The sequence below is a fragment of the Poecilia reticulata genome, chromosome 16 (genome assembly GCF_904066995.2).
Source record: "Poecilia reticulata chromosome 16, P_reticulata-male-v2, whole genome shotgun sequence".
NCBI classification, from domain to species: domain Eukaryota; kingdom Metazoa; phylum Chordata; class Actinopteri; order Cyprinodontiformes; family Poeciliidae; genus Poecilia; species Poecilia reticulata.
In genome coordinates, this window is record NC_088845.1 from 31167592 (window position 1) to 31194588 (window position 26997).

The 26997-nt window shown below is 38.4% G+C and overlaps 2 protein-coding genes and 1 long non-coding RNA gene across 8 annotated transcripts in view; 1 reads left to right on the forward strand and 2 right to left on the reverse strand.

The window, feature by feature from the left end:
- On the reverse strand, nucleotides 1-19682 carry LOC103478777 (uncharacterized). 2 transcript variants are annotated; one of them, XR_014091465.1, is made up of 6 exons: nucleotides 19592-19682; nucleotides 19325-19451; nucleotides 18617-18939; nucleotides 9857-10097; nucleotides 7995-9775; nucleotides 1-3443 (listed from the first exon to the last, which is right to left on the reverse strand). It is a non-coding gene; the product is annotated as an uncharacterized LOC103478777 (long non-coding RNA). The 2 variants fall into 2 exon arrangements; XR_014091466.1 differs by lacking the exon at nucleotides 1-3443 and having other exon boundaries at nucleotides 9691-10097.
- The window catches only part of slc6a20 (solute carrier family 6 member 20), an 88055-nt gene continuing 74345 nt past the window's right edge, over nucleotides 13288-26997 (forward strand). Inside the window, exon 1 of one of the 5 annotated variants that reach the window (XM_081616972.1) lies at nucleotides 13288-13688. In XM_081616972.1, the coding sequence (XP_081473098.1) occupies nucleotides 13565-13688 (124 nt within the window). In that variant the 5' untranslated portion in view covers nucleotides 13288-13564. The remainder of the gene's footprint in view (nucleotides 13689-26997) is intronic. The other 4 variants (XM_081616974.1, XM_081616973.1, XM_008432827.3 and 1 more) reach the window with 4 other exon arrangements.
- Nucleotides 19485-26991, reverse strand: LOC103478781 (uncharacterized). Its single transcript, XM_081597308.1, has 10 exons — nucleotides 26168-26991; nucleotides 26001-26062; nucleotides 25533-25667; nucleotides 21844-21940; nucleotides 20736-21271; nucleotides 20508-20644; nucleotides 20345-20438; nucleotides 19869-20201; nucleotides 19592-19763; nucleotides 19485-19492 (listed from the first exon to the last, which is right to left on the reverse strand). Exons 5-10 carry the CDS (start codon nucleotides 20874-20876, stop codon nucleotides 19485-19487), a joined length of 885 nt encoding a protein of 294 aa, XP_081453434.1. The 5' UTR covers nucleotides 20877-21271; nucleotides 21844-21940; nucleotides 25533-25667; nucleotides 26001-26062; nucleotides 26168-26991.

Consider the following 26997-nt stretch of genomic DNA (forward strand, 5'->3'; position numbering starts at 1 on the left):
TCTGAATGACAAATGAAAGAATGAATGAAAGAATGAATGAATGAATGAATGAATGAATGAATGAATGAATGAATGAATGAATGAATGAATGAATGAATATGTCTCACCTTCAAAATAAGGATCTGTATATTAAAATTCAAAAATACTCCAAAATACTCCAAAATATTCCAAAGGGAAATTGAAGAGTTATTGTAGGTGGTGATGGCTGTTTGCAGGAAAGATCTCCTGTAGAGGTCTGTATTACAGTGAATCTGAAGAAGCCTCTGACTGAAGATGCTCTGCTTTCCCAAGAGTCTCATGAAGAGGATTGTCAGGGTTTTCCATAACTTTCTTGACCTTATAAAGAATCCTTCTTTGCCTCATCATCTCCAGAGGTTCCACAGTCGTCCCCAGAACAGAACCAGCGTTCTTTATCAGGTTGTTGAGCTTTTTATGTCCCTGGTTCTGATGCTGCTGGCCCAACAGATGACGGATGAAGAGATGATGCTCTCAACAACAGACTGATGGAAGATCTGCAGCATCTTGCTGCAAACCTTGAATGATCTTAGCTTCCTCAAGAAGTCCAGTCTGCTCCGTCTCTTCTTATAGATGCTTCACTGTTGCATCACCAGTCCAGACTGTTGTCCAGATGAAGACCGAGGTATTTATATTCCTCAACCACCTCCACTTCTTCTCCCATGATGGAAATGGGGTTTGATTTAATCATGTTTCTCCTAAAAACTACAATCATCTATTTTGTTGTGCTTACATTCAGGGTGAGATGATTGTTCCCTCACATCCTGCAAAGAAATAAACATAAACTGGAACTAAGGTCACCGACAGAAGAGCCAGTGGTAGTGGACGGCATCCACCAAACACAACAAAACAAAAAAAACAAAGAAACTGAAGGCACCAGACACTTGACAGCTCAAGTTCAGCAACCACAGCACACAGAAGAGTTAGACATCAGCAGTAGACCACCAGGACCACAATAAAACTATTATTGGACTTTCAAACCCCAAAGTAAATATAGCAAAAGGAAAATCAAATGGGCAGAGTGCAATATAATAATTCAACAAAATATACCAAATACAGCAGGTAAAAGAGCATCTTTAGAAATATGTTTACAATGAAAAAATAGCTAGTGTGAAGATAGAAGATGTTTCTAATCGTACTGAAAGTTGGAGCTCTCTCTGAACATCCTGCAGTAATGCACCCACTGGGACCCGGGACATCCCACCGCCTGAGGTCTGTGGGAATGCTCACTCTGATGGTGTTTACCAAAATCTGAAAACACACACACAATATGAATTTCCATTAATAAATATGCATCACCAACATGTAGTAATTCCATCACTGAAACAAGCTATTTGCCCTGTAGGGTTAGTTTTAAAAGCACTGCAGGGGAACACAGTCCAGAAAGACGGTTCTCCTGGTTCTGCCTCTCTCATCCTCTTTCTAAGATCTTAGGTTATTCTGAGATATCTCTATATATGCTGCTACAGGCTTACTGCTGCATCTCCAGAGATCAAACTGACCACTTTTTCTCACTTTCTTCTTATTCTACTACTCTCTAGATTGTGTTATTTGTTGTCATTTGACCTGTATCTTCAGGTTTTCTCTTAGCTGTTTTTCTTTCCATAGAAGCTCCATCTGGTCTAGTGTTCTAGAGCTTTGAAAGGGGACATTGACTGAGTTAATGCCACCATCAACTAACCATTTTTTCTCTCCTGTTATTAATATTTTACTTTTAATTAGCATAAAAAGGACACCTATAACATTTCTTTAGTTTCTTTTTGTGCTTCTGCTCTGGCCCCAATCAGGCGTGTCAGATGGCTGCTGGTTCTGGTTCTGCTGGAGGTTTCTTATTAAAGGAGGCTATTTCCTCTTCACTATTACTATATGCATGATATAAGGGACTCCTGCAAAGGCAGTGACACAACACAAGTGATTGTCTCTATGGTCTTCAATTATTGGACGCAAAGTATTTGTGAACAAATCCAGCTCAAATACAAAGATTGCCCCATATTGTGGCCATGGTAACACAACAATCAAACTATCAAGATGATTCTTTGCACTTTTACAAAGTAAACTCCCTAATTAAATCCTAAATGTATTTATTTTTTAATTTTATCTCTGCTGAATGAATTAAATACATTTAACAGTATTGTCCATCCATCCATCCATCTTCTTGACACCCTTGTCCCTCAGTGGGGTCAGGAGGGTTGCTGGTGCCTCTCCAGCTAACGTTCCGGGCGAGAGGCGGGGTCACCCTGGACAGGTCACCAGACTGTCAACACAGAGACACACAGGACAAACAACCATGCACACACACTCACACCTAGGGGCAATTTGGAGAGGCTAATTAACCTGACAGTCATGTTTTTGGACTGTGGGAGGAAACTGGAGTACCTGGAGAAAACCCACCATGCACAGGGAGAACATGGAGACTCCATTCAGAAAGACCGGGACCGGGAATCGAACCCAGAACCTTCTTGCTGCAAGGCAACAGCTCTTTAACAGTATTGTGATTCTCAATGAATAAATACTATAGTTTTAGATCTATGGTCTGTGTTACAATTCATATTCAATTTATATGAGCCCCTAAATGTCAGGAGGGGCCCAACCTGAGTTCTCTTTGCCTTGATATCTCAGTCTAACAATTCTAGAGCTCTGAGGTGCTAACATAGAAAAAATATGTTAGCAGCAACAGTTATGCTTTCACCCAGTAGATGGAGCTCACATGCTGTGGTAAATTAGTAATGCTTATTCAGTAATTCAAAAGTTTACTAGCTTTAATGTTGTTTTGTAAAGTCAGACATTTGCAATATGGTTAAAAGGAAATATTAAAGCTAAAGGGGCTCTGCAGCCAAGTTGATATGGAGATTAAACAGTCACATATTATTAGGTTTTAATTAGTACAATATCAGCATATGTGCTTATTTCATAACAAACTTCTTCTCTCCTCGAGTTTAAAAACTACAGTCTCAGATCAACTCAGGCCTCCAGATCAACTCAGGCCTCCAGATCAACTCAGGCCTCCAGCTCTGACAGCAGCAGAAACGACATCATCATACCTGTTGGGGAAAACCTAGATTCAATTGTTTTGCATTGTCCCCACATGATGACAATGATACAGTATGATCCAATTAAATATTAGATTCTCGATTAATATATAGCTATGTTGTTGTATGGTGTTTTAAGATCTTGTTCAGCGTGCCCCTTTTTAAATTTGAGCCCCTAGCCCTCCAAAGGTCTATGGACGTCCGTGGTGAAGCTATATCAATAAACTTAATAAAATTGAATAGTTTGATAGTTATATACAAACATTAACATTAACTTACCCTGCTGTATATGGGTCACCTTCTTTCCTTCAGCTGCAAGCGCTCTAAGGACTGGAATATCCTGTGGATGTTCTTCTTCTCTCCCCATTTGTTGTAGTTGCATCATTCCTCCCATTGCACCTTAGAATTTCAGAAGAATCCCAATCAGGGAAACAAACAGCAATAGCACAGAATCCACATCCTTCAAATCTCTCTCTTCTTCCATTGTCTCAAAAAGTGACCACATGTGCTTCGGCGTGGATTAAAGCTTCCTCCCACTGAAGGAGTTCTGCTCTGATAGTCGTTACTGACTCTGTGGAAACAAGTTCAGAGTAGAGGGTAGCTAGGCAGTGCAGTGTAGCTGAGCAGAGCTGGAACTGTCAATGGAAATGTAGAACCTCAAGCAGGGCTGTACTGCTGGAACCAATAGGAAAATTCAGCTGCTTAGGCTTCTTTTGACCAAAGCATCCAGCACTGAGATGGTTGTAGCCAAAAATATTGCAGAACTAAACAAATTTGCACAAAAATGTCATCATTTACACAGAAATAAATATAGAAACCTAAATCACCTATTTAGACAGTATCAGCCAAGAAAAAAATCGGAGTTAGTTACACCTTATAATTTTGAGGCCCTCATTGTTCGTTTACATTTGATGGCATCTGGGAGAAGGGATCAAGTTGGCTGAGCTTAGAAGCAACCTTTGATAACTGCCTAGTTTCTGCTGAGATGTAATTGTGATCAAACTGAGCTCAAACACAAAGAAAAGATCAGACTTATGGCATCTGTTGGTCAAACAGTAATCAAACATTAAAGATTATTCTTTGTATTTTTATAAAGTACACTTCAATCAATCAATCAATCAATCAAATTTTATTTGTATAGCACATTTCAGCAGCAAGGCATTTCAAAGTGCTTTACATAATTAAAATAAAAACAGAAATAAACAGTGAGAAAGAGAGAAATTTAAAAAGTAAAAATAAAAAAAAATAAAAAAACTCCCGTTGTCCTTTGCGGAATTTAACTAACTATAGAGGACTCCGCCGTCCTTTGCGGAATTTAACTATTTCATAGAAGACTCCGCCGTCCTTTAGCAGGGGACGCCGCCGTCCCACACAGAATTTAACTAACTTAGAGTTAGGGGAGTCTGCCCTCCCGCGGACTTTAACTGCTTTTATTGTACCTGACAGTGCCTAGGATTCTCAGGGTTTAACTTCTTACCAGAGGACGCCGCCGTCCCACACAGAATTTAACTAACTTAGAGTTAGGGGAGTCTGCCCTCCCGCGGACTTTAACTGCTTTTATTGTACCTGACAGTGCCTAGGATTCTCAGGGTTTAACTTCTTACCAGAGGACGCCGCCGTCCCACACAGAATTTAACTAACTTAGAGTTAGGGGAGTCTGCCCTCCCGCGGACTTTAACTGCTTTTATTGTACCTGACAGTGCCTAGGATTCTCAGGGTTTAACTTCTTACCAGAGGACGCCGCCGTCCCACACAGAATTTAACTAACTTAGAGTTAGGGGAGTCTGCCCTCCCGCGGACTTTAACTGGTTTTATTGTACCTGTCACTTGTCACTTCCTTTAAATTTTTATCAGTGTAAAATGTTTTTATTTATTTGCACTGAAAGCTTCAAATCAAATGTACCAATATTCTCCATCCTAATAAACAAATATACAATTTTTTATCTGTAATCTGTATTAAAATTCAAGCCTTCGTGGGAGGCCCCTGATGGTTTTGGGGCCCAAGCAGTATTTTGGTTTGCCTAAGCCTTGGGCCGGCTCTGTGTAAATGTATCTTGTTATATTTCATCAGCATAGAATTTGCTACTAAGTGCAACAGTTATGCTTTCACCCAGTAGATGGAGCTCACATGCTGTGGTAAATTAGTAATGCTTATTCAGTAATTCAAAAGTTTACTAGCTTTAATTAATGTTGTTTTGTAAAGTCAGACATTTGCAATATGGTTAAAAGGAAATATTAAAGCTAAAGGGGTTTGATAAATATATATGGTAAACACATTGTGATGGCACTCAAGATAGAGATGTCAAAGATTAAAAGATGTCATAATGTAAGGTAAAGATAATTCAATGAGGCAAATGGATAAAGGTAACATACTGCTTGAGTTACTAATGGTAATTTTATTTTGTGTACTTTGTAGTTCCTACAGTGTTTGAACCATCAGTTTGAGACACCTTTTCCCACCAGGGATGCTCCTCTTCTATGGATCATTTTAGTCATTGCTTAGATGTTTTTTCACCTCCAAAAATCAACTTTCTCTGAAAACAGTTTCTATACTTCTAAAACAATGACTTGGGCTTTCCATTAATCAAAGTACATTTTTACGAAAACCCCCCAAAAAACTTGTGACAGCGTCTGAGCTGTGAGATCAGGGACAAAAACTCTTTTCTGTGGGACAAAAGCAAAACACACCTGCTGTTGAGCAGCTGCATGATGCTGAGAGCTGTAGAGTTCTGCACTCCAGCAGAGCAGAAAACTAAAAGAGATTTATTTTCTTTTCATCAGCATTGCAATTTAAACACAGTGCTTTGAAGACAGAAAAAATGAGTACAATCAATTTGATTCTAAGAATTTGATAGATCCAATAAATTGCTGAGGTTTTTTTTATTAACAAAAATACAGAAGTATGGTACTTTTAATAAACATTTGTTCGTAAATTGTAACTAGGCTTAGTAAATTTGAGAAGAAAGGAGCATCATGTCATCTTCTTCTCAATCTGGTTGGACATAAATTACGTCCACCTGTATAAACTGTCAGACCCCGTCTTCTGAAATCCTATTGGCCAATCACCTCAGCCTTCCAGAGAGGGAAAGAATGACAACAAAGTTTTAACTTTCACATAAATACTGTTAACATTAAGAATTATTTATCAATAATGAAATGTCATGCAAACATGCACAAAATTTACAAGTCATCTAATTCTTCTCTTAGTTATTTTGACTTTGTTCCCATTGTCAACCAATCAAAACCCTGCTCTTACCAGCTCACATCCTATAAAAAGCTGCCACAAGACACACATACATGCCAACAACAGTCAAACATTTTAGCAGTACATTGGTACACAACAGAATGTTCACAAATCACCCAGTCATCTAATTCAATACAGAAAAGCTAGAGAAGAAATTTGTGCTTCTTAACTCAAGCTACAGAACAATTGTCATGGTTGTTAGGCAATGTAGGATCAGACTCTGAAATCTGACCTAAAGTATGCATGTCATTGTTTTTGTTCACTATCACTTAAAGAAAACATTATTGTGTTGTAGCATGCAGTCCACCTTCATAGTGATTCACACATTCCCCCCAGGCTCCTCCCTCCACACACAGTTTTTCATATGGAGAAGGCAATTATTTGGGACACAGCATGAAACTATCATTACACAACCAGCTGTGTCCATCTGAGCCTCTTCTCAGACAGGCAGAACATTTAAATACAAAGACACAAATTAGAAGTAGAGTCTACCAAATTTACTAATTGTTCATGCAATTAACCTAGCTAAGGTAAAAATGTATTGAAATTGCACTGTATTGAATGTGAAAATTAACTTTAAAGTCAAATGTCTTGCGAGAATCTTATGTGGCAGCAAGTTTTGTTTATTGCACGAGATCTGCAAACTGATGCAATTACTCTATTAATTACTCTACTCTTAGACAGCAAATTAATTCTCACATTGTCATATGACCATAAGCAGGAAACCCAGTTGTGTTTTGGTAATAAGAACATTTATAGGGGACCAGTGTCTTCTTGTGTGTCTTCCCTACAATGGAGTAAAAGGAAATAATTGTTTGCAAAGTTAACATTCCACCTTTCATATACCTGGTTAGGGTAATAACTTCAGATACAATTAATCAATTAATCACCTGTTGGAAGTACTAGGCACCAGACTACGGAGATAAAACAGTCTTATAATTCACAAATGCACAGATCAAGATTCACAAATGCACAGGATTCATAAATGCACAGAACACTTGTATTTTTTATGCAAACACAAATATCTCTTGATTTACATATGGATTTCATCCTGTGTGAATTTTGTGCATTTGTGAATCTTGATCTGTGCATTTCTGAATGATGAGATTGTTCTAGCTCCATACCAGAGAGATAAATATCTTCGACCAATTCAGTATGTCCTCTGGATATTGAGGTATATTGTTGCGACCAAAACTGACATAATAAGAAATAAAGGCATAAATATATATATTTAGTTTTTCCTTGTCCTTACACATGAGCTTCCGTAAAGAAATGTATATATTTTCTTTTTCATTTACCCTAAATGTGTTTGTGTCAAGAAAAGTAGATATTTTGTTTTGTCTTTTCCTTATAAGAGCTTTTCTTGTTTTGTCATTGCCTCCTCCATCGTTATGTTAATGAGGAGAGCTGCCTTCTATGTCCAGCTCCTCTACTATTGGTCAATAGAGCTTTGGACACCATATGGTGTGCCACATTGACTAGAAATCACAGTGTAATTGTTGTCCTAAACTGTATGTATGAGGAACATCCATTTTTATTCCATTTTAACTTTTTATTTTTGTTACTTTTTTTTCATTTAAATTTAGTATTTCTCTTCAATAGCTTCTAGGTCAAGTGACCTATTTAGTCAAGATAAGTGTGAAATTGTTATACCAGTCTGTACAGATGAGATACACCCATTTTAGATGTTTTAAATTTTTTTTTACCTTATTTTATATTTAGAAGAGGGAGGGACTCTCAACTGAACACTGCAGATGAAAATGTTCCAACGGAGCATCCACATCCACCTGAAAATGAACCGGTCCAAAACTGTGAAACGGACAATGAACAAAGAGAACAAGAACTGGAAAGAAACACTGAACAGGTTGAACTTGAAATCGAGGATTAGCAAGTACCAACTCAGGAGGGATTTCTCAGGGGATCTGCACGAGCAAGAAGACCACCTCAGACACTCACCTACAACACTATGGGCCAGCCTTCTTGCCAACAACAAGGGGCCATCGGTCATGTTGGACTGTGTGGGTTACAAGCTTCACCACTGTGGGTAATGCAACCTGTACAAGGACATTTTAATGCTCCTCATCAGACTGTACCTTATGCAACGACAGTGCCTTTTGCCACGCCTTATAATTTTGTATACTAAGATGTGTACACTGAAGGAAAAAGGTTCTTTTGTGAATTGTCATCACTGGCTTTTAAGTTGGGGAGCGTGTGGTACACCTAAAAATGCCACCACAGTATTTTGTTTTTTTTATAATTTTGAAATATTTTCATGTATAATTTATTCTATTTTCTAAAACAATTAACAAATTACATTTTATTTGCAGTTCGGCTTCTTTATCTGCCTACATTTATAGGCAGGTATACTTTTACCTGTAAAAGTAGAAAACACTGAACAGGAGTGTCTTCATTGCTTCCAGTCCATTTTGAGTCAAGTCTCCCGGATTTCAGTTACAAAGCGCCACGCACTTGAAATCACAGCGGTAATGGCGAAGTGGAACCTTTGTTTGGGGGGGCGTTGCTTCCAGGTTGGTTTTGGGATGGACTTCCGGTTTGCCTCAAACACAATCTGGATGCCAACAACAGCGCTTGGTCGTCATTGCTGACTTTTGTTTATCTACTCTTCAGGTCTGTATACGGTTAAAAGAAAAGACCAAAACTACCGTGTAAGATATTTACATCTTAATTGACCAGAATATGTCTTTTAGTTACAGTTTCTGTGCACCGTTTGGCCAGTTTTATCAGGCGAGGTTAACATTGGCTCGCTGTTAAATCTTAACGTCGTTTGACAAGTTCTATTGTTTGGTTTTAATAGTATTCATCTAAAATCAGTTACTAGATGCCGTAAAGCTTTGTGGCAGTTGATTGTCGTGTCTGGTGCACGGGCCGTGGTTATCTTCATCTGGGTGGGGGATGGAGGTGTGAGAGGGTGATGTGTGAGGTTCATTGTTGCCTGTGAGGGAAATACACCAAGTTCATGAAACCATGGCAATGTAAAACATTAAACACTGAAAGGTTTGTTTGTTGAATAAAAATAACGCAATCTGGATGTCAACAGCAGCGCTTGGTCGTCATTGCTGACTTTTGTTTATTTACGCTTCAGATTGTGTGTCATCACTATTTCAGCAGTCATGACACCCGGGACCTGTAACATATATAAACACTGTAAAAAAGAAAACGTAGATTTTACAGTAAAACGCTGGCAGCTGGGGTTGCCAAAATTCCATCGTAAAACAAAAAAGATTTTACCTGTAATTGATTTTTACAGTTGAATTTCGACAACTGCGGCTGTTGGCGTTTTACCGTAAAACAAAACAAACAAACAAAAAAGATTTTACCTATATGTCATAATGGAGTCTAATTTCTTAACCCACATGCAGAACACCAGACGGAGAACAGAAATCAGTTAAATAAGTTTATTGTAAACACAAAATAATGATCAACAATCAGGTTCTGGGGAAAGTCTGCAATCTGGATCAACGGAGAACTGGAATGTAAAAAAAAAGGGAGATGGTGAGTTCAGGGATTGTGGAAAACGGCAGTGTCAGACTAAACGGACTGGTCTTACTTGGGTGGAGGTAGGTCTTGTCTGGGCGGAAGAATCAGTGTTACTGGGGTTTGGGTCAGGTGGATGGTTGCTGCTTCACCGACGAAGAGGCTGCGGTGGAGGGCGGACAGGTAAGCTTTGGATCACAGGAGGCGAGGAGCGAGTGAGACTGACGACAGGGTATCCAAAGAGGTTTGGTTTACTGCAGAGGTGTCAGTGGAACTCTGGCAACCAGTAGGTCCACAGCATCACAAGGAATAACCTGAAGAAGAACCACTAAGAGATATCACTTGAGGTCCACAACAGGAGATCACAGTGAGAAGCATGGAGGGCTGGAATACCAAATACTGGCTAACACTCTGGATCTGAAGTGTAGGCAGCTATCCTCATATACTCCTCCAGATGATCTGATTAATTGCAGCTGTGCAGGAATCCAGGAACCACCGGCAAAGCCCTCAAGAGGGAACAGCCTCTTGGCACCCTCTGGTGGGGAAAGCAGCAAAAAGGAACCATTCCAACGACCCGGGTTCCCAACACTGGAATTTCACCAACCCCAGCTGCCGGCGTTTTACCGTAAAATACAGGGCCGAGCAGAGGCCACTAAAGGGGCAGGTGCTCAAAAAAAAAAAAAGGGCCCATCTAACCGCATTCTAGGACAGAATATTAACAGCCTCTCAGCTTTCAGAGTTTAATAAACAATGATAAATTACAAAAATGTGACATATACAATCAAAGCTAACGAACATCTCTATATATGCATATGTAAGATATTTTATTAGTAATTTCTTTCTGCAAGTCTACTTTGTTATAGGAAAGCATTGCAATATTCAAACCCGCAATTTAGCAAGATATGAAAATCAGAGCTGGATCACCAGACATATTTTGTCTTTACAGAATTTATTAAAATATAAACAAGGGCACAATGCAACCTTTTAGTGACTGTAATCTATAAAAAGAGCTGCCTGTTTGCTACAGTGGAGATGAAGACGGTCCATTCAGGACAGCAGAGCTGCAGCAAACTTTAAGGTGGAACTGCAGAAAAACGGAAAAAACCAAAAGCAAATATTGAATTGTTAATGCATGTCACCATGAGAAAGGCCTACTGAGTTTTGCTTAAAAAAACGTTTTTAAACATTTAAATCACATTCGTCTCATGAAGTGCATTTTTTTGCAAGACAAACTTATTTGTGCTTGTCAGAAATCTTTTCTTAATATAGTTTTTGTTTGACTCAAAGTTATGCTTGTGATTCTCACAAGAGTCGTGGGCAGGGCCTAAAATCACAACAAAATCAAGAAGATCAGACATATATCCATTATGGAGATGATCGGTTTTGGATGGGCGATGTGCCTCGTACACAGGGAAGAAGCTTTTAGTTATCTTGCTTTGCTAGCAAAGTCGTTAGCTAGCAGCTAGCTAATAGCACAACAACAGTCTAATGTCTGTATGATAAAAATAGTGAATCGGTAGATAAGAACAGTTTCTCCTCACCTGGCTGTCTCCTCCCACTCAGTAGTTCTTCAGAGAAAGGCAGATGCAGAGGCCTGTCAGTGTCTGTTGTATTTCATTACCTCTCTGCTTAAACCGCGACTCTAAGCTGAAGTAGAAACGATACTTCAACGTTTTCCATCATCTGACAAGCAGCAAGTCTACTCCACTTTATTCACCAAAAACCTTTTTTTTTTTTTTCGCCAAAATCTGATCTGTAATCTGGAACGTTCGCTAAGTTGAGCTCCAGTTAGCCGCCTTATCTCACTGCGTGAGAGGCAATTGCGCCATGCGTCACGGGCAAAAGGTCAAAGGTAACAGGTGACCGGAGGGCTTATTATGTTGTACAAAAAAATAAATTAATTAACAAAAAAATAATAATAATTTTAGTACATGTCATGTGTCAGAAGAGGGCTTAGAAAATAATAATGCACAAAAAAATAAAAATAAATTGACCAAAAGGGCACTTGGGGGCAAGGAGCAAAAAGGGCAGGTGCTCAAGCCCCCCCAAGCCCCCACGTGCCTGGTAAAATATATGTTTTTTTTACATTGTAGGGTTGCAATAATTTCACTGTAAAATTACAGTAAAATACTGGCTGTCAGTATTTTACTGTATTTTATAAAATACGGTAAAGTTCTATCGACCAAAACTTCCAGTATTTTACAGTATTTTCTTAAATACGTTAAGTGTCTGTCAACTGCAGCTGTCGGTATCTTACCGTATTATATAAAATACGATAAGATACCGACAGCTGTGGTTTCCTCTTAATAAAATTGGCCATATTCTTTTGGTAAAGGAAAGATGCTGACAGAAGAGAAAAATTAGGTGGCATCGCTCTTTACCCAACTTCACCTTCGTCCAAGCAGCAGGGCCTACCATACAGTTCTCTAAATGAATGACAAATCTATGGTCAATTTGTCTCATGATGGTGGTGTCGGCTGCAGGAGTTTGCCCTGTAATTGGTGGATTGCCAGTTCGATACCTGGTCTTCCTTTGAGATTTCAGTTTGATATATCAAAGTCTTTATAGATTTAATTATTAAAAAACAAACCAAAGTATCACACCAACATTCTATGTAAATTACTTTTGCAGTCTGGTTTATGGTTTTACATCATAGATATAAACATCAGCAAGTGGTGCTGTGGTGGCGAAGCACAACCCATGTATTTAGGCCTTAGTCCTCATGGTGGTGGTTGCAGGTTCAATTCCCAGCCTGGCTGCATGTCGTCCCCCTCTCTCTTTCCTGTCAAACTACTTTCAAATAATGGCCCCTAGAACCAACAAAACCTTTAAAAAAACAGCAAAATTTGGAATTTTGGCTGATTAATATATGTTTATGAAGTTATTGTAATTCCATGTATTTTCTTCAGTAATTAAGTGGTTTTTATATTACAGTCAGCAAATGTAACTATTTTACCATTTTTTGACGTAAGTTTACAGACTTATTTTGCAGTGTTGACTGACAGTGATTCCATGTATTTTCTACAGTAATAAAATGTTTCGGATTTTACGGTCAGAATCTGTTGTATTTTACCATTTCTTTCTGTGAAATTTACGGACTTTCTTTTTTTTACAGTGTATATATAGTTTAGTATATATAGTTTCAGCCACACCTATTGCTACCATACAAATGCAAAAAACATAATTTTTAATATTATGTATTTTTTTGTAATATTTAAAAAAAACTGAAGTACTTGATTACTCAGCAAAGAATGATTCTATTTAAATGTGGAGAACTATACCAATTATTTTTTTTATCAATGATAAGAAATGGTTCTACTTTGGTGAAGATTTTCTGTTTGGGTTGTTTTAAGAACAACAAAAAATATTAAGAATCAAATCTTTTACTAAGCATCAAAATGTTTCTTCCGCGTTATATTTTCCACAGGGTTATTTTCCACTGAAAGCTGGACTATTTAAAAATTCATAGCCTTAAATACAAGCCCCGCCCACTTTACACGTTATTAAAATTATGGAGTTTGGTTTATGACTTTATTAAATATTAAATAACAGTGAAAAGGGGTGAATGAATGTCTTAATCAAAATATGAAACAAATAGACCCACTGAGCTTAATCACAAATAATTCATTTTTGTTCAAGAACTACATGATCCAAGGAGCTTCGCTCCATCATCAGCCGTTTATGGTCAGTGTAGTTATTTCTTAACTCCTCCAGAAAGACTCTCCTACTTCCGCCAGTATAAGCTCATAAGCACACAGACGCATTTCCACAGACCGGAGGCATGGCGAGCGATGATCGAGACAACTGGGAAAGTCCTCTGCAGTTTGTACTGGCTTGTGTTTCTTATGCCGTCGGACTGGGAAACGTGTGGAGGTTTCCTTACCTCTGTCAAATGCACGGTGGAGGTAAGTTATGCATTCTTACCTCCGGTTACTTTACTGTAATGTCCATGTTTGTCAGATGCGTAAACAACTGATGTTTGTGTGGTTTACTGTATTTTTTTGTTGCGGAAGCTGAAGCTGTTTGAAGAGTAATTGTGCGGAATCAGCTTGATTCCATTTATCAGATCAGTGGTGTTCAGTAACGCCAGGTCCAGTATTTTAAATGAGACGCTGTGCTTTATTTCCAGCTTGAAAAATAGATGGGAATCTAAACGTATGTGGAATGCTTAGTATGTTACTAAGCATTAATATTATAAGCTTAGTATGAATAAGTCTTTGTGTTACAGTGAGCTGAGGCAAACGTCACTGTTTTAAAGCGAGACGTGTGTTTGGTGGTACTTTTCCATAAGGGAACCCGGAGCTGCTGCTGGTCACCACAAAGCTGCGCAGTGGAAAACATTTCTGTCAAATAATGACTTCTTCGGTTTTAAAAGGTGGAGAGGTTATACTTTACGGATTGTTAATTATGAAGAAAAAATGACTGATAAATCATTTTTTATGATTCATTCCAAAGTTCTTTCTTATAGTTAAAAGTCTGTAAAATATTGAATTAAATGTGGTGGTGACAGAATGTCCGTTTGTGTCGATATGATGTCTTCATTTGTTCAGGGTCATCAGAACCACTTTGTGCGTGTTTGCAATGTTATGGAAAACCTCGAATTCTAAGAACTTATTACTTACTAATCCTTATTACTTAACTCATTACCTTGGAATAAACAACGAAGAGATCACGAGACACGATATAGTTTATTTAAGGGCTAAGATTATGGTTTAAATTATAGTCCACTGCGCCGTGGTACGTTTAAACATTTAAAACAAGCTTTGCACATCATTAGTTTGCGTCATTGTGAGGAAGGGGAGAAAACATGCAGAGACAAAACTGAGAAGGATTAGAAGATGTTGATGATCTACTAAAACAACGTGATCAGGAGCCTTTAATGTTTTATTTCCATTCCTATAACTCCATAGACTGATTTGAAGAGTGAAATTTTCCCGATTGATGTCACTGCTCACCTTTTAAATGAACCTTTTTCTGCTTTGTGCTTCAAATGTTTATGATGAGACGAACATCATAACATTTCACAAACAGCATTGCCTCTTCTTTGACCTAAAGGCACTTTTTCATTTTTAATGGCTATGTTTTTACATACATTAAAATTGTGAAAATTAGTCTACTGTAAAAAATCATGTTAGGATTTTTGGGTTTAATGTCCATCCATTCATCCAATCTCTTCTTATTATTTGGGGTCAGGTCGCTGGGGTCACTGCCTAATCGGACAGACTCAGACGTCCCTCTCCACAGCCACTTGGGCAGGGCTGGCCCACGGTAAAAGCAAACTAAGCGGCCACTGAGAGCCCCAAGGCCACTAGAGGCCCCACTAAGTGGAACTGATTTTTAAAAAAATGATTTCTATGTTATTATATTACCAAAACACACAATTTCATTCTAAAGTTGTGATTTCATTTTACAAAATAATAGATAACGTAAGCAGGGGCGCCGTAGAGGAGGGAAAAGTTATGACAATTCCAAGGGCCCCTGACCAACAGGGGGCCCTCCACAATTGTTTTTTTTTTCATAGAAATGTAAAAAAAAAAATGGAGCCCTGCCAATTACAAAATTAATTATATTGTGTTTTATAAAATTGTTTTTAGCAGTAAAAATTAAATGTTACCCCTCCCAGACCAAAAAACACATTTATATTTGCTCTGAACCCCCCTGGATCTGCATGAAATGGTTCGTTCCTGCTCGCGCTTGACTGTGACGTTTTCAGCAGCAGTCAGTATAAGACAAGAACGACTGTGGCAGTTACTATGCTGCCAAGAAAAATAATAGTTAGGTTTTTAATTAATAGAGAGATAGAGAGAGAAAAAGGTAAAAGTGTCAATTTATGACCCAGTTTTTTTCAAGAGAGGTGGGTAGACTGTGTGAGATTATCAACCATTTAGCAGTTATTTAATGAATTACGGGAAAAAAACTCGGGACGTTGTGGGTCGGTGGGCGGAATCCTTCAAAACCTCCTCAATCACCAACATGCCTTCAGTTGAGGAAGCTGAGCCTGCACAGCAAATCCAGCAGGTCCAAATGAACTCTGTCTGATTTGATTTCAACACTTTTAAAGTGTCTGTATGGATCTACACCAGAAAGTGTTCATTTAGTGTTTTTGAACTCTTTTTGGAGAGTTGGTACCTTAACTCAAATTAAGTGTCAAATATTAAATCTTCTGGAGTTAATATTTTAACACTTGCTAGCACTATCTCAGTGTTGGAGCCTAAATATTAACTCCACAGGGAGTTTTTTTTGTAACTACATAAGAGTTATATGTAATTATTACTAAAAAGGTGAAAATTTTTTTGTTTTTAAATTTGAGAAATTCCTTATAAATTCAGTGAAATAAACATTTAAAAGGCAATGATTTTTCTGAAATGCATTTATTCTAAAACAGCACCACAATGTAAAACATGTAACAATATGGAACAATGTACATGTTCTCACCTTCATTACAATATTGTTTGACTAAGGGTCTCACATATGTCAGTTGTTCAATGCAAATAACAGCATGTTCATCACTTTTTTCTTCAATGCAATACGAATGGAAGTGTTCATCAAAGTACAAGGTTGTCACAGCACAGCCTAATTAATATGAGTGACGTTGTTCATGTACAATAACATGGCAAATTTTCTTAAAGACGGGCAGATCACTAAACATTCCATTACATAAGTAAAGACCAACACGATATTCAATACCATACATTTTTACCCATTTTGTAGTAGAAACATAGCTCACACAATAAATGTCCACCTTTCAAGGTGTTAACTGTTCTCAATTTTAAGGGACCAAACTCAAATCTTGTAAAACAATACTTTTCATAATTAAAGACCAATTGACGCTGATGTCTCTTTACAAGAGACTTAGTAAGGTTTTTAAAATTGTTATGGACTTTTTAAAAAAATTGTGCTTGGCTTCGAAACGCATGCACCATATGTAGATTAGAGGGCCAATTTTCTTAATACATCTTGGATAGTGAATCATTAGGTGGTGTTTAGGAATTAATTTTTTGTCAGGGTACAAATTCTTAAACATGTTATGGTGATCACAGATCAGATGTTTCAGATAACATATCATGCCATCAGTAAGGGTTGGGGATAACACAATGTTAACAATCTGCAACAACAAGAGAACAAGGTTCCAGCGGCTGTTGTCACGCTCAACTGTCTCCAAAAATGAGCCGAGTATTACGGAGGATACATGTTTGAATAGCATTTAAACCTAAGTGCTTGCTGTTATCATCTATTTTTAACACACTTGGTTTATTTTTGCGCTCCACAAAGCCATAATTAAAACGTTGTATCCTGTTTAATAATGTGCCAATAGAAATATAGTCATTTTTGATCATGTATTGAAAAAAAGGTTTGAGCTCATACTGTACAAATCATGCATTATATCAACAGCATAATTGTCTGTACTGTGTTAATATTCTAATGAATTGAGAACACAAGATTGTTTAACTCCATAAACAGAAGAGAGAGCAGGGTCTTCACGTAATGCATTACAATGTTCAGAATGAAGAGAACAAGCCCAGAATTATCTTCATTAAAAACAGACTGAATTTCTTCCTTATTTATCAAACAAAACCTACACCAGTGTGTTGCACTAAATGATTCAACAAAACCCAATAAGCCATTTAAAGCAAGATTGTCACCTGTAATTTGAATAACAGAACCAAAGACTGGCTCTTCTATAAATGGAAGCAGGATTCTTTTGGTTTCTAAAATTTTCGAGTCATCAATCAGAGGCTTTAGTATTTCTTCAAACCCATATTTTTTTAAATCTTCTGTGTAGAACAGAGCAGCCAAATGCACATTCATTAGCACAGAGTTTACCTTTGGTGGGAGGTTTAGTGTTGTGAAATAAATGCAGCCTAATTTATGTATCTCTTTTTTGGAACCTAATGTGTTAGCAGTTTCAAAATCATCATAATAAAGCAAAATTTGTAAAGCATATTTCTGTTGCGAAAACAGAGGATGATTTTGGAAATATAATCCATCAGTAATGTCTTTGTATAGACCTGTTTGTTTTTGTTTCTCATGCAAGAGAAGTTCTCTAATTTCACTATTCTTAAAAATAGAATTGATTGTACCTAAAATAGGTACATACATGTATTTTGTCCCTTACAGGTATTTGGCTATTAACACCTGTAGTTCTTTGTCTACGTGTATCCAATCTACACCAAGTACAAATTGTTTAGGCTCAACTATGTCCCATTTTTTATCATATTTTTGTCTTTTTTTTCAGTGTTAAAAGGGTTTTGTAATTGGTTTAAACTGTGTTCAACTTTTTTGTAAATGTCTGATTTCTTATTATCAGAAGAAAATGTTTGGAGTACTGCTTCTCTTGCTTGACTCTGAACATCAGTGACAACTTCCTCCACAGAAGAAATTACTGTTTGAACAGCACTTTCAGAAATCCAGAAGCTTGTAAGTGAGCGACTGTAGAGCCACACATTCCAACAAGCGAGTCCTGTGTGAGAACAGCAGGAACTTGTGAGGTAGATGAAGAAGTACTTAGTTGATCACCTAAAAATTTTTCTTGAGAATGTGTTTGGATGACAGCTTCCTGTTGTATCCCTACACGCTTATCATGATGACTATGTACATTGTGAATATGTTTTCAAGAGCCATTGCAAGTGCAAAAAGATGAAACACAACCCTGCTCTCCACATTTTAAACGTAAACTTTTAGCTGGATATAAACCATGATGGAATTTTAAATGTTGACAAAGAGTTGAACAGTCTTTGTGGTGCATTTTACAAACAAAGCATGTGAACATTGTCAAATGGTTTTCAAGCCCTCCTATACGTGTTTATATTCTGCGGCATTTTGACACTTTCACCTTTTTTCACCTCGCAGTAGACATGCTCTCAGCTCCTTGACTCGTGTTCTTTCTCTTGTGTTCCCAACATCAATATTGTAGATGGTAGTTTGAATGAAGGTATAGAAACTGGAAAGAGCTTCATCATATGAGAGGCTGAAGACAAAGTGAGCTTTGAACAGCACATCAAAAGCAGCCACTGAAGTTGGAGCAGCACATGGAATAGCTTTCTGGTCAACAACGATGAAGAACCTCAGAATATTCTTCTTTTGTTCGCCAATGCAGAGGAGGAAGGGCTGGCTGGTGTCAACTTTCTCCAGGAAGGTAGTGAGACTGACTCCTTCCTGTAAATTGAATGACAGGCATCAGTCATGAGTAAAATTCAACTGTTACGTTTACATATAATCTCTACAGGCCCAACCAAGTAACTTGTCTTAACGCAGCTTTATCCAAGTACAATAACAAATCAACATACTAATGCTTTTTTAATTTAAAATTCTTCTTTTTGAACAGCCTGAGTGTGTACTGACCCCAGATCTGTCAATTAACTTTTTTTAAAGCAGAGCCATCATAGTATTTGTTGATCCCTTGTCTGATCAATAGATAAGGCATAATTCCATCTTTCATGGTTTTATTTCAAGGCTTACCAATTTTTACAAAGTCATACAACATACAGGACAAAAATCATTAGCCACAAAGAGGGTTTACAAAAAGGCTAATGGTGCTTACTTTGAGGAATCTTACTAGACGATTGGCTGCCTGTGCTGAGCTAATCTTTGCTGTTTTTTGTGGCCTCTTGATGTGGGGGGTAGGAGATGCAGCAACAATAGAAGAGCTGCCAGGTCACTATCCCATCCTTGATGACAACAAGCATATTTGAGACAAAATTTTAAAGAACTGGAAAACAGAAATCGTGAAATTCAGGCAAAAGATCAAATTTGACTTTTAAAAACAAAGGTACAAGTAAGTATATACTGAAACACTGTCCCAATTTACCACAGTGATTTGAGGGCTCTGGGTCAAAAGAAGCTCGTAACTCTTCAACAGAAGGAGTTGATGGAAGACTTTGGCTTTCTGCAATGACTTTTGGTTTGAAATATGAAGACGATTTGGAAAGAAATCTTCCCGACACTTCGTCCCCAAGCATCATTGAGAAATCCTGGTCAATCTTGTAATAAGAAAAAACAGAAACCAAATACTGGTTACTTTAGCATCCTTGGGATATTTTCTTCACTTTTTAGATTTAAAGTAAAATATCTATAAATATACTCACCAGCCCAGGGGTATCATGAAAACGAGAGAAGATATCCAAGACTGATGATGTAGCATCAGGGTCATGAACCATCTTTTGTCTGTATTCAAAGGTGGCTCTCATCTTCTCTTTAATCACAGACTCATCTGTGGAGTGTCTAATGACAGACAGGGCCTCTACGCACTCCTCCCCAAACAACTGTCCACTAACAAGCAAAGATCCTCTTTCTGTTGTTGGGCCATCTGGGAAGTTTTGCTTGGGAGACCCATGTGCTCCATCAAAGGTGTTTTGCTGAACAGTCTTCAGCCTCCAGGCTAGGTACCCAGTGTTGGCTTCTGGATCATAGAAATGTTCCTGCTCATGCATACATCAGCCACACACACAACCCAACAAAAAACATACACAATAAAAAAATGGAACAAAGGAAAACATTTTCAACTATCTTTCATCATTCATCAATAACAGAGAAATTAGGTTTCATAGATATTAACACTTACATAGCCATTTTTTGAGTACGGATCTTGAAGATATGGAAAAAGCGTTAAAATCCCCAGTGCATAGCTAGTCCGAACACTTATGGGTGGAATCCTCCTATCAAAAACAAAAAAAAATTGCTATGCTGCTCACTCAACACTGCTTTCTGTCATCAAGAAGTATTACCCGTGTGATTCTATCATATCTGCAACCAGTATGTTGACCATTTGTCGACGAGTTGCATCTGACAGTGTTTTAGTTTTGTTGTATTCACTCATGATTTCCTCACCCTTTGGGTTTGACCTCAGGGCAGTACGCACCTTCTGTGAGAGAGATTAAATCCAAACACCCAAAATGTTAGTGCTTGTAATATTCATTTAAGCACTGGAAATAACTTTTGGCTTTGCTTCTAACCTGTTTTGCTTCCTCACGACCATGCTTTCCAAGTTCCTTCTTACTGTTCTTAGAACTTTTCAGAATAATTGTGGAATCTGAAGAGCAAGAAGAAGCTGGGCGGACGGACGAGAGGGATTGTTGCTGAGGATTGTGCTTCATCTTCCGCCACACAGATCTCAAAATCTAGAAAAAAGACTGATAGGTATTTTTCTAGAACCTACTTAAAGGAACCACAGACAACGTATATGAATTTCATGACCAAGCTTTTGCAAAAGGAGAAAACTGTCAACTGCTCCTCCGAGCCGTTCACAGAGCGTTCTGAATATCTTTGGGTAGAGCTTGTCTTTTATTATCAAACTTCAAAGAGGGAGGATAGGCAAGATAGACAGCAGAGGAAAAACAGCAAAGGTTGTAAAACAATTTACCCAAACAACTAGCAACCCAGTTCCAGATGTGATATCTGATTTACGGTCTGAGCCCGGTTCAAATCTCTGTCAAACTGTTTCACATGAAGATGAACAGGCAGTTGTGACTTCCAGGTCAGTTAATACACACTAAAAAAGAGAACACTTTAAACTAACTAACATTAGACTGAATATGAACTAAAGTAACAACAAAATGATAATACCAAAAAATCTCTATCAAAGACCATAAAATTATTTTTTTTTCAATTACAGCAAAATACATGACAATGCAAAACAACTGGAATAATGCCTGACAACATAAATTATATGTGGTAAGCATTCAACATGTAAGAGGATTTTACAATAAAAAAAAAAAAGAAAAAAAGTTGGGATCATAAAGGTTGTTAAATCTGACCAACATTCATCCAATATCAAGAAGAAGCCTACACCAAATTATTGTAGAGTTGTTTTACCTGAGGTTGGCTGATTTTTGTATCCAACTTTGAAAGCTTGGACCCCAGACTTAACCAACTCATCAAAAATGTCTATATCAACTTCAGTGTCTGACATGTCAGTGAGGATAAGTACACTTTCAGTGAAGAGTGTAGGCTGAAAGTTAAATTTGCCCGCAACTGAAATTAAGATAATTGGGTCGGACAATATATGTTGTTCACTCATATGTAATTAGTCTATACCAATTTAAATAGCACATAAATACAAACCATCTTGAAGAAACTGAAGACAATTGAACCATTCCTCATTTTGTGGAACTTTAATGTACTTTTGTACACCACCACACTTCACCTTTGCAAGCATCTCCTGTGTAGAGATAAATTAAAAAATAAAATAAAATAGCTTTACAAAAGATTTGGTAATGGCATGGCAAAAAGAAAGAAAAAGAGGGGAAAAAAACTACGAGCTAGAACTTATGTAAGCCCAAGCACCTTACAAGACAATTTTATAAAACGATTATATTCTCAAAAGTAATTTGTTAAAATTATCTTCTCTTAATGCACAACAGTTAGTGCCAAAATGAATACAAATCCTCAACCTTTTATTTTTACTTAAACCATGTGAACAAAACTCTGGAGGAATTTAAATGTAACCTCAGAACCGAATCAGAACAGCTACCGCAGTTAGCTTCGTGTTCGGAAATAGTTTTCAAACTTGAAGTATCGACATGACTGTCAGCCTTTCACAATATGAAAATTGCGTAAGATGTATTTAAGTTAGCAAAAATGAAGTCAGTGTTCATCTGCACGCATTTTTCAATGCTCTAGTTTTACCTGCAAATGATGAATTTCAACAAGCTAATGCGAAACCATATTTATGCCGCATCACTGAACAACGTGGCTAATGCCCATCACATAGGTTGGTTTCAACTCAAAATATTAATAATAATTAAAACCATCTCATAAAAAAATACTTACCAAGCGTGGTGAACAACTGGCCCATGTGGAAACAAACTGTAAATATCTGTTTCGGTCGCTTCGGTTCGTTGGAAAACTGAATATGGGGCGGAGTCAGTGAATTTACTCCAACAGTGTTATAGCTGCTGTAGGAGTTTAGAGCTAAAAAATCAAGAGTTACTAATTCCATTTTAACACCTCCGGATTTGATATGGAAACGCTTTCTTTTAACACCTTATTTTAACTACTAATAATATATACCCTGGAGTTACATTAACAAATGTGACTCTATTAGAGTAAAATTAACTCTGCTTTTGAGGGGGGTTCTCCGGGAGTATGGGGTACTCCCGGAGAACCCCATACTTTGATACGGGCTGTCAGGGTTAGGGTAGGGTATGACCGGTGTCAGAGTCTGGTCCGCATTGCCAGCAGTAAGTCGGGCTCGTTTCTGTTGAGAGTTGGACTCCGCCAAGGCTGCCCTTTGTCACCGATTCTATTCATTACCTTCATGGACAGAATTTCTAGGCGCAACCGAGGTGTTGAGTGGATCCGTTTTGGTGGCCTTAGGATCGCATCTCTGCTTTTTGCGGATGATGTGGTCCTGTTGGCTACATCAGATCGTGATCTGCGGCTCTCACTGGAGCGGTTCGTGGCCGAGTGTGAAGCGGCCGGGATGAGGCTCAGTGCCTCCAAATCCGAGGCCATGGTCTTGAGCCGGAAAAGGGTAGAGTGCTTTCTCCGGGTCAGGGGGGTCGTCCTGCCTCAAGTGGAGGAGTTTAAGTATCTGGGGATCTTGTTCACGAATGAGGGAAGAAGGGAGCGGGAGATCGACAGGCGGTTTGGGGCAGCGTCTGCCGTGAAGCGGGCGCTGTACCGGTCCGTCGTGGTGAAGAGAGCTGAGTCAAAAAGCAAAGCTCTTGATTTACCGGTCAATGTACATTCCCCCCCTCATCTATGGTCATGAGCTTTGGGTCATGACCGAAAGAACGAGATCACGGGTACAAGCGGCCGAAATGGGTTTCCTCCGCAGGGTGGCTGGGCTCTCCCTTAGAGATAGGGTGAGAAGCTCGGTGATCCGGGAGGGACTCAGAGTAGAGCCGCTGCTCCTCCACGTCGAGAGGAGCCAGTTGAGGTGGCTCGGGCATCTGGTATGGATGCCTCCTGGACGCCTCCCTGGTGAGGTGTTTTGGGCACGTCCCACCGGGAGGAGGCCTCGGGGAAGACCCAGGACACGCTGGAGGGACTATGTCTCTCAGCTGGCCTGGGAACGCCTTGGGATTCCTCCGGAGGAGCTGGAAGAAGTGGCTGGGGAGAGGGAAGTCTTGGCCTCCCTTCTGAAGCTGCTCCCCCCGCGACCCGACCCCGGGTAAGCGGAAGAAAATGGATGGATGGATGGATGGATGGATGGATGGATGGATGGATGAAAAAAAAACCAAGATATTCATATATTTAACTTGTCCCTTGTACCTTTTACCACTTAACAATTCATTTCCATTTAGTTTTATTTGATTAGTTTTATCCTTTCTTGGTTTATTGCTATGTCCACTTTAGTTAATTTCTTGTTGCTACATTTATTTTATCATTTATTGACCATCAGTAATCTTCACTCATCACCTGCTGCGCCGCCTAATCGTCATGTGTTTCACATCATGTGTTGATTTTTTCACTGTTCAGCGTCGGATTCTCTGTTTTTATGTCATAATTCACATCTAGTTCGTCGCTCCGTTTTATGTCCCACTTCTCCTGTTTCAGAGTTTTGCGCAATGTGTGCGTCTTTTTTTAAGCCCCTAAGGTGCAGGGCGGTCGGGAAGCGTAAAGGCAGACTGACATAAACCTTTTACAACCACGGAAACAATTTCTGCATTCTGATTATTGAAATTTAAAAGTGCTGTGTTGTTCTATCACCCCCGTTTCATACAGGACCACCTACAGCACCGTGTTAACGCTATAAAATGAACGCTCTCTATCGTGGTATCACCCATGGAGGGATTTCTTTATTTAAATTGGTTCATTTTTCAGAGGGATACAAAGAGCGATTTTCTGTTGTCCTTCCATTGAAGCGGGCAGCATCCAGACGAAAATAAAACACTTTTTAAAATAAGTTGCTGCTTTGACATGATCACAGAACTGCCGAAACATATGTACAAAAATCCTCAATAAAACATCACCGGGTGAGACAAACTCCATCTTCTTTTATATCGCATTTGATTTAATCGCCGAACCGAACGCATGCGCTTCTTTTCTACAAACCGTTTTACAGTCATTGGTCAAGAACACGGGAGCAAGAATTCTGATTGGCAGACATCTTTGTCTATTATCTACAGTTTAGTTGAGGCGGGCCGTTTGGTCCAATGCTCGCTTTGCTTGAAAGTCTGGCCCCCAGACGGAGCTCTTTAAGCCCTGTTAAAGTCTATAGGATGAAAGAAAGCACATTCATTTAGTCATATCTACAGCTCAGCTTTGTCCGGGAGAGCGACATGATTGGACACTAAAATGTAACACAGATGAGAGGGGTATTTTATGTATATTAGATGAATGGGCCAATAGGTTCAGCTATCGGAGCATGGTGGGGTGTTTAAATGACACACAAGGGCAGTTAAATGAATTTAAAGAACAACTGGCTTTAGTGACATAAACCATAAAATTGACAAACAGTTGTACGAGACACACAATTATGAAAATAAAATTACACACAAGAAATAATAAAAATACTTGGCCAAGTGCTAGTTCTGTTTTAAATCTTTTGGGTGCACCCTGGTAATCTGAATTCTAAATAGTAATAGGCAACAGATTAATCAATTTCAGTTCCAATTAGGTTCAAGTCAACACCGTTCACATGAGGAGAATTTCCTACACAGCCGTTTGTTATAAAGTTCCAAATAAAAACTGGTCCAAAAGGTAAGATCAGAAATTCCAAGATTAAACAATAAGAATGAAAAATGTCAGTCAGTGGTCTCACTCATAACCAACTGTGTGTGAAGATGTGAGTGATGCAGACCTACCACACCGCGGGGTGCAGCAGGACTCCAAATGGAAAAGACTGAATCCGGTTCTTTCTAAGTCCAGGTGGGAAGGCTGGCCATCGAAGTCACAGGAGGAATCCACCTCAGGAACAATCCAGCATAAAAAACCCTGACCTGTCAGCAGACAGGACCAGCAGAATCATAGAATTTTATTAAGCTGTTCTATCTTTAATCCTTAAATCATGTTTCTGTAGACATCATATTTGACATAAATTTGTTATCAAATAATTTGCGATAAAACAATTCTCCTTTACCTCAATGCAGTATTTTCACTACATTGTCAATTTACTTTTCTGTAAATTGCATAAGCAATTTTTCAAACACAATATTAAACATTACATTTTACCCAAAATTAGTAAAAGTTAACATTTGAATTAAACAATATTATTCAACAAAAATGTGATAAACAGAACAAAAACCCAAATGAAAGGCACAGAATATGCTCACCGATCTCAATGCGACACGTTTGGGACAACAATATGGCGGCTCTCAGTCCGGACCGTGGGGCACTAGATAGTGTAATAAGGCATATTTTCCCTGAAGCTCATATTATCCTGAATAATATGAGCTTTCATCGTGAACAAAGTAAGAATATACTGTAATTTAGGCTTTACCTTCAACTGAAGGGAGAACGAAATGAACGTTGAGGAAACCAGTAGCCGTTAGCTCTAACGGTGCTCGGCAGAAAAACTGAAGTTCAGTCTTTTTTTTTCTCATTTTACAACTTCCAGCTTAGAAGTTGGATGATAACCAACCATTATATCTAGGAAAGGGTTTGTTTAGAGTTCGTATCAGGTACTATAACCGTTTTAACACAGACTCTCACGCTGCTCAGCTTAACCGTTTTCTTCTTATGGCGGTTCTCTTCCGCTCACACACACAAGGATACGGGGAAGAAGGGTGGAACTTGCAGCAGCATTCTGAATTCTGATTGGTTTAAACACACTGGAAACTAAACTTCCAATTGGCTAGGTAGACCAGCTTCCCTAACCTCTGTTTCTTAAAGAGGCATCCCCATTTTATGTGGGTTACAAAAAGACAAGACAAGAATGTTCTCTGCAAGTATGTGTGAGTTTGACATGGATATTTCATCACTCATTGTGTTGTTTTGTTCAGATATTAATATATTGGCCACTTTCAACAAATCTTCTTTAAACCAACAATGGAAAAAACTGAATATGTTATTCAGTTTTTGACTCACCTTATTAGTTTATAATTTTCTTCATTCAGCTTGGTTTCCATAACATTATTTTCAATTACCAAGACATTGTTGGTCATCTTCTAAGCTATTATTTTTTAAAGATGTTGCACAGCGTTTAAATAATTGAAATTATAAAAGGCATATTAATTTTAAAATGAACCTTTGCAACATCAGACCTTAATGATGTTAAAGTGGAGGTGTTTGCTGCTCTGAATTATCTGAGTCTCATATTGTCACCTGCAG

Excerpts from the sequence above, each read along its gene's own strand:
- LOC103478781 (XM_081597308.1), bottom strand. The coding sequence starts at position 20,876 with ATGAAGCACAATCCTCAGCAACAATCCCTCTCGTCCGTCCGCCCAGCT. Across the intron at positions 20,645-20,735 it reads GTCGTGAGGAAGCAAAACAG|AAGGTGCGTACTGCCCTGAG; the intron begins GTTAGAAGCAAA and ends TCTCTCTCACAG. Across the intron at positions 20,439-20,507 it reads GATATGATAGAATCACACGG|GAGGATTCCACCCATAAGTG; the intron begins GTAATACTTCTT and ends TGTTTTTGATAG.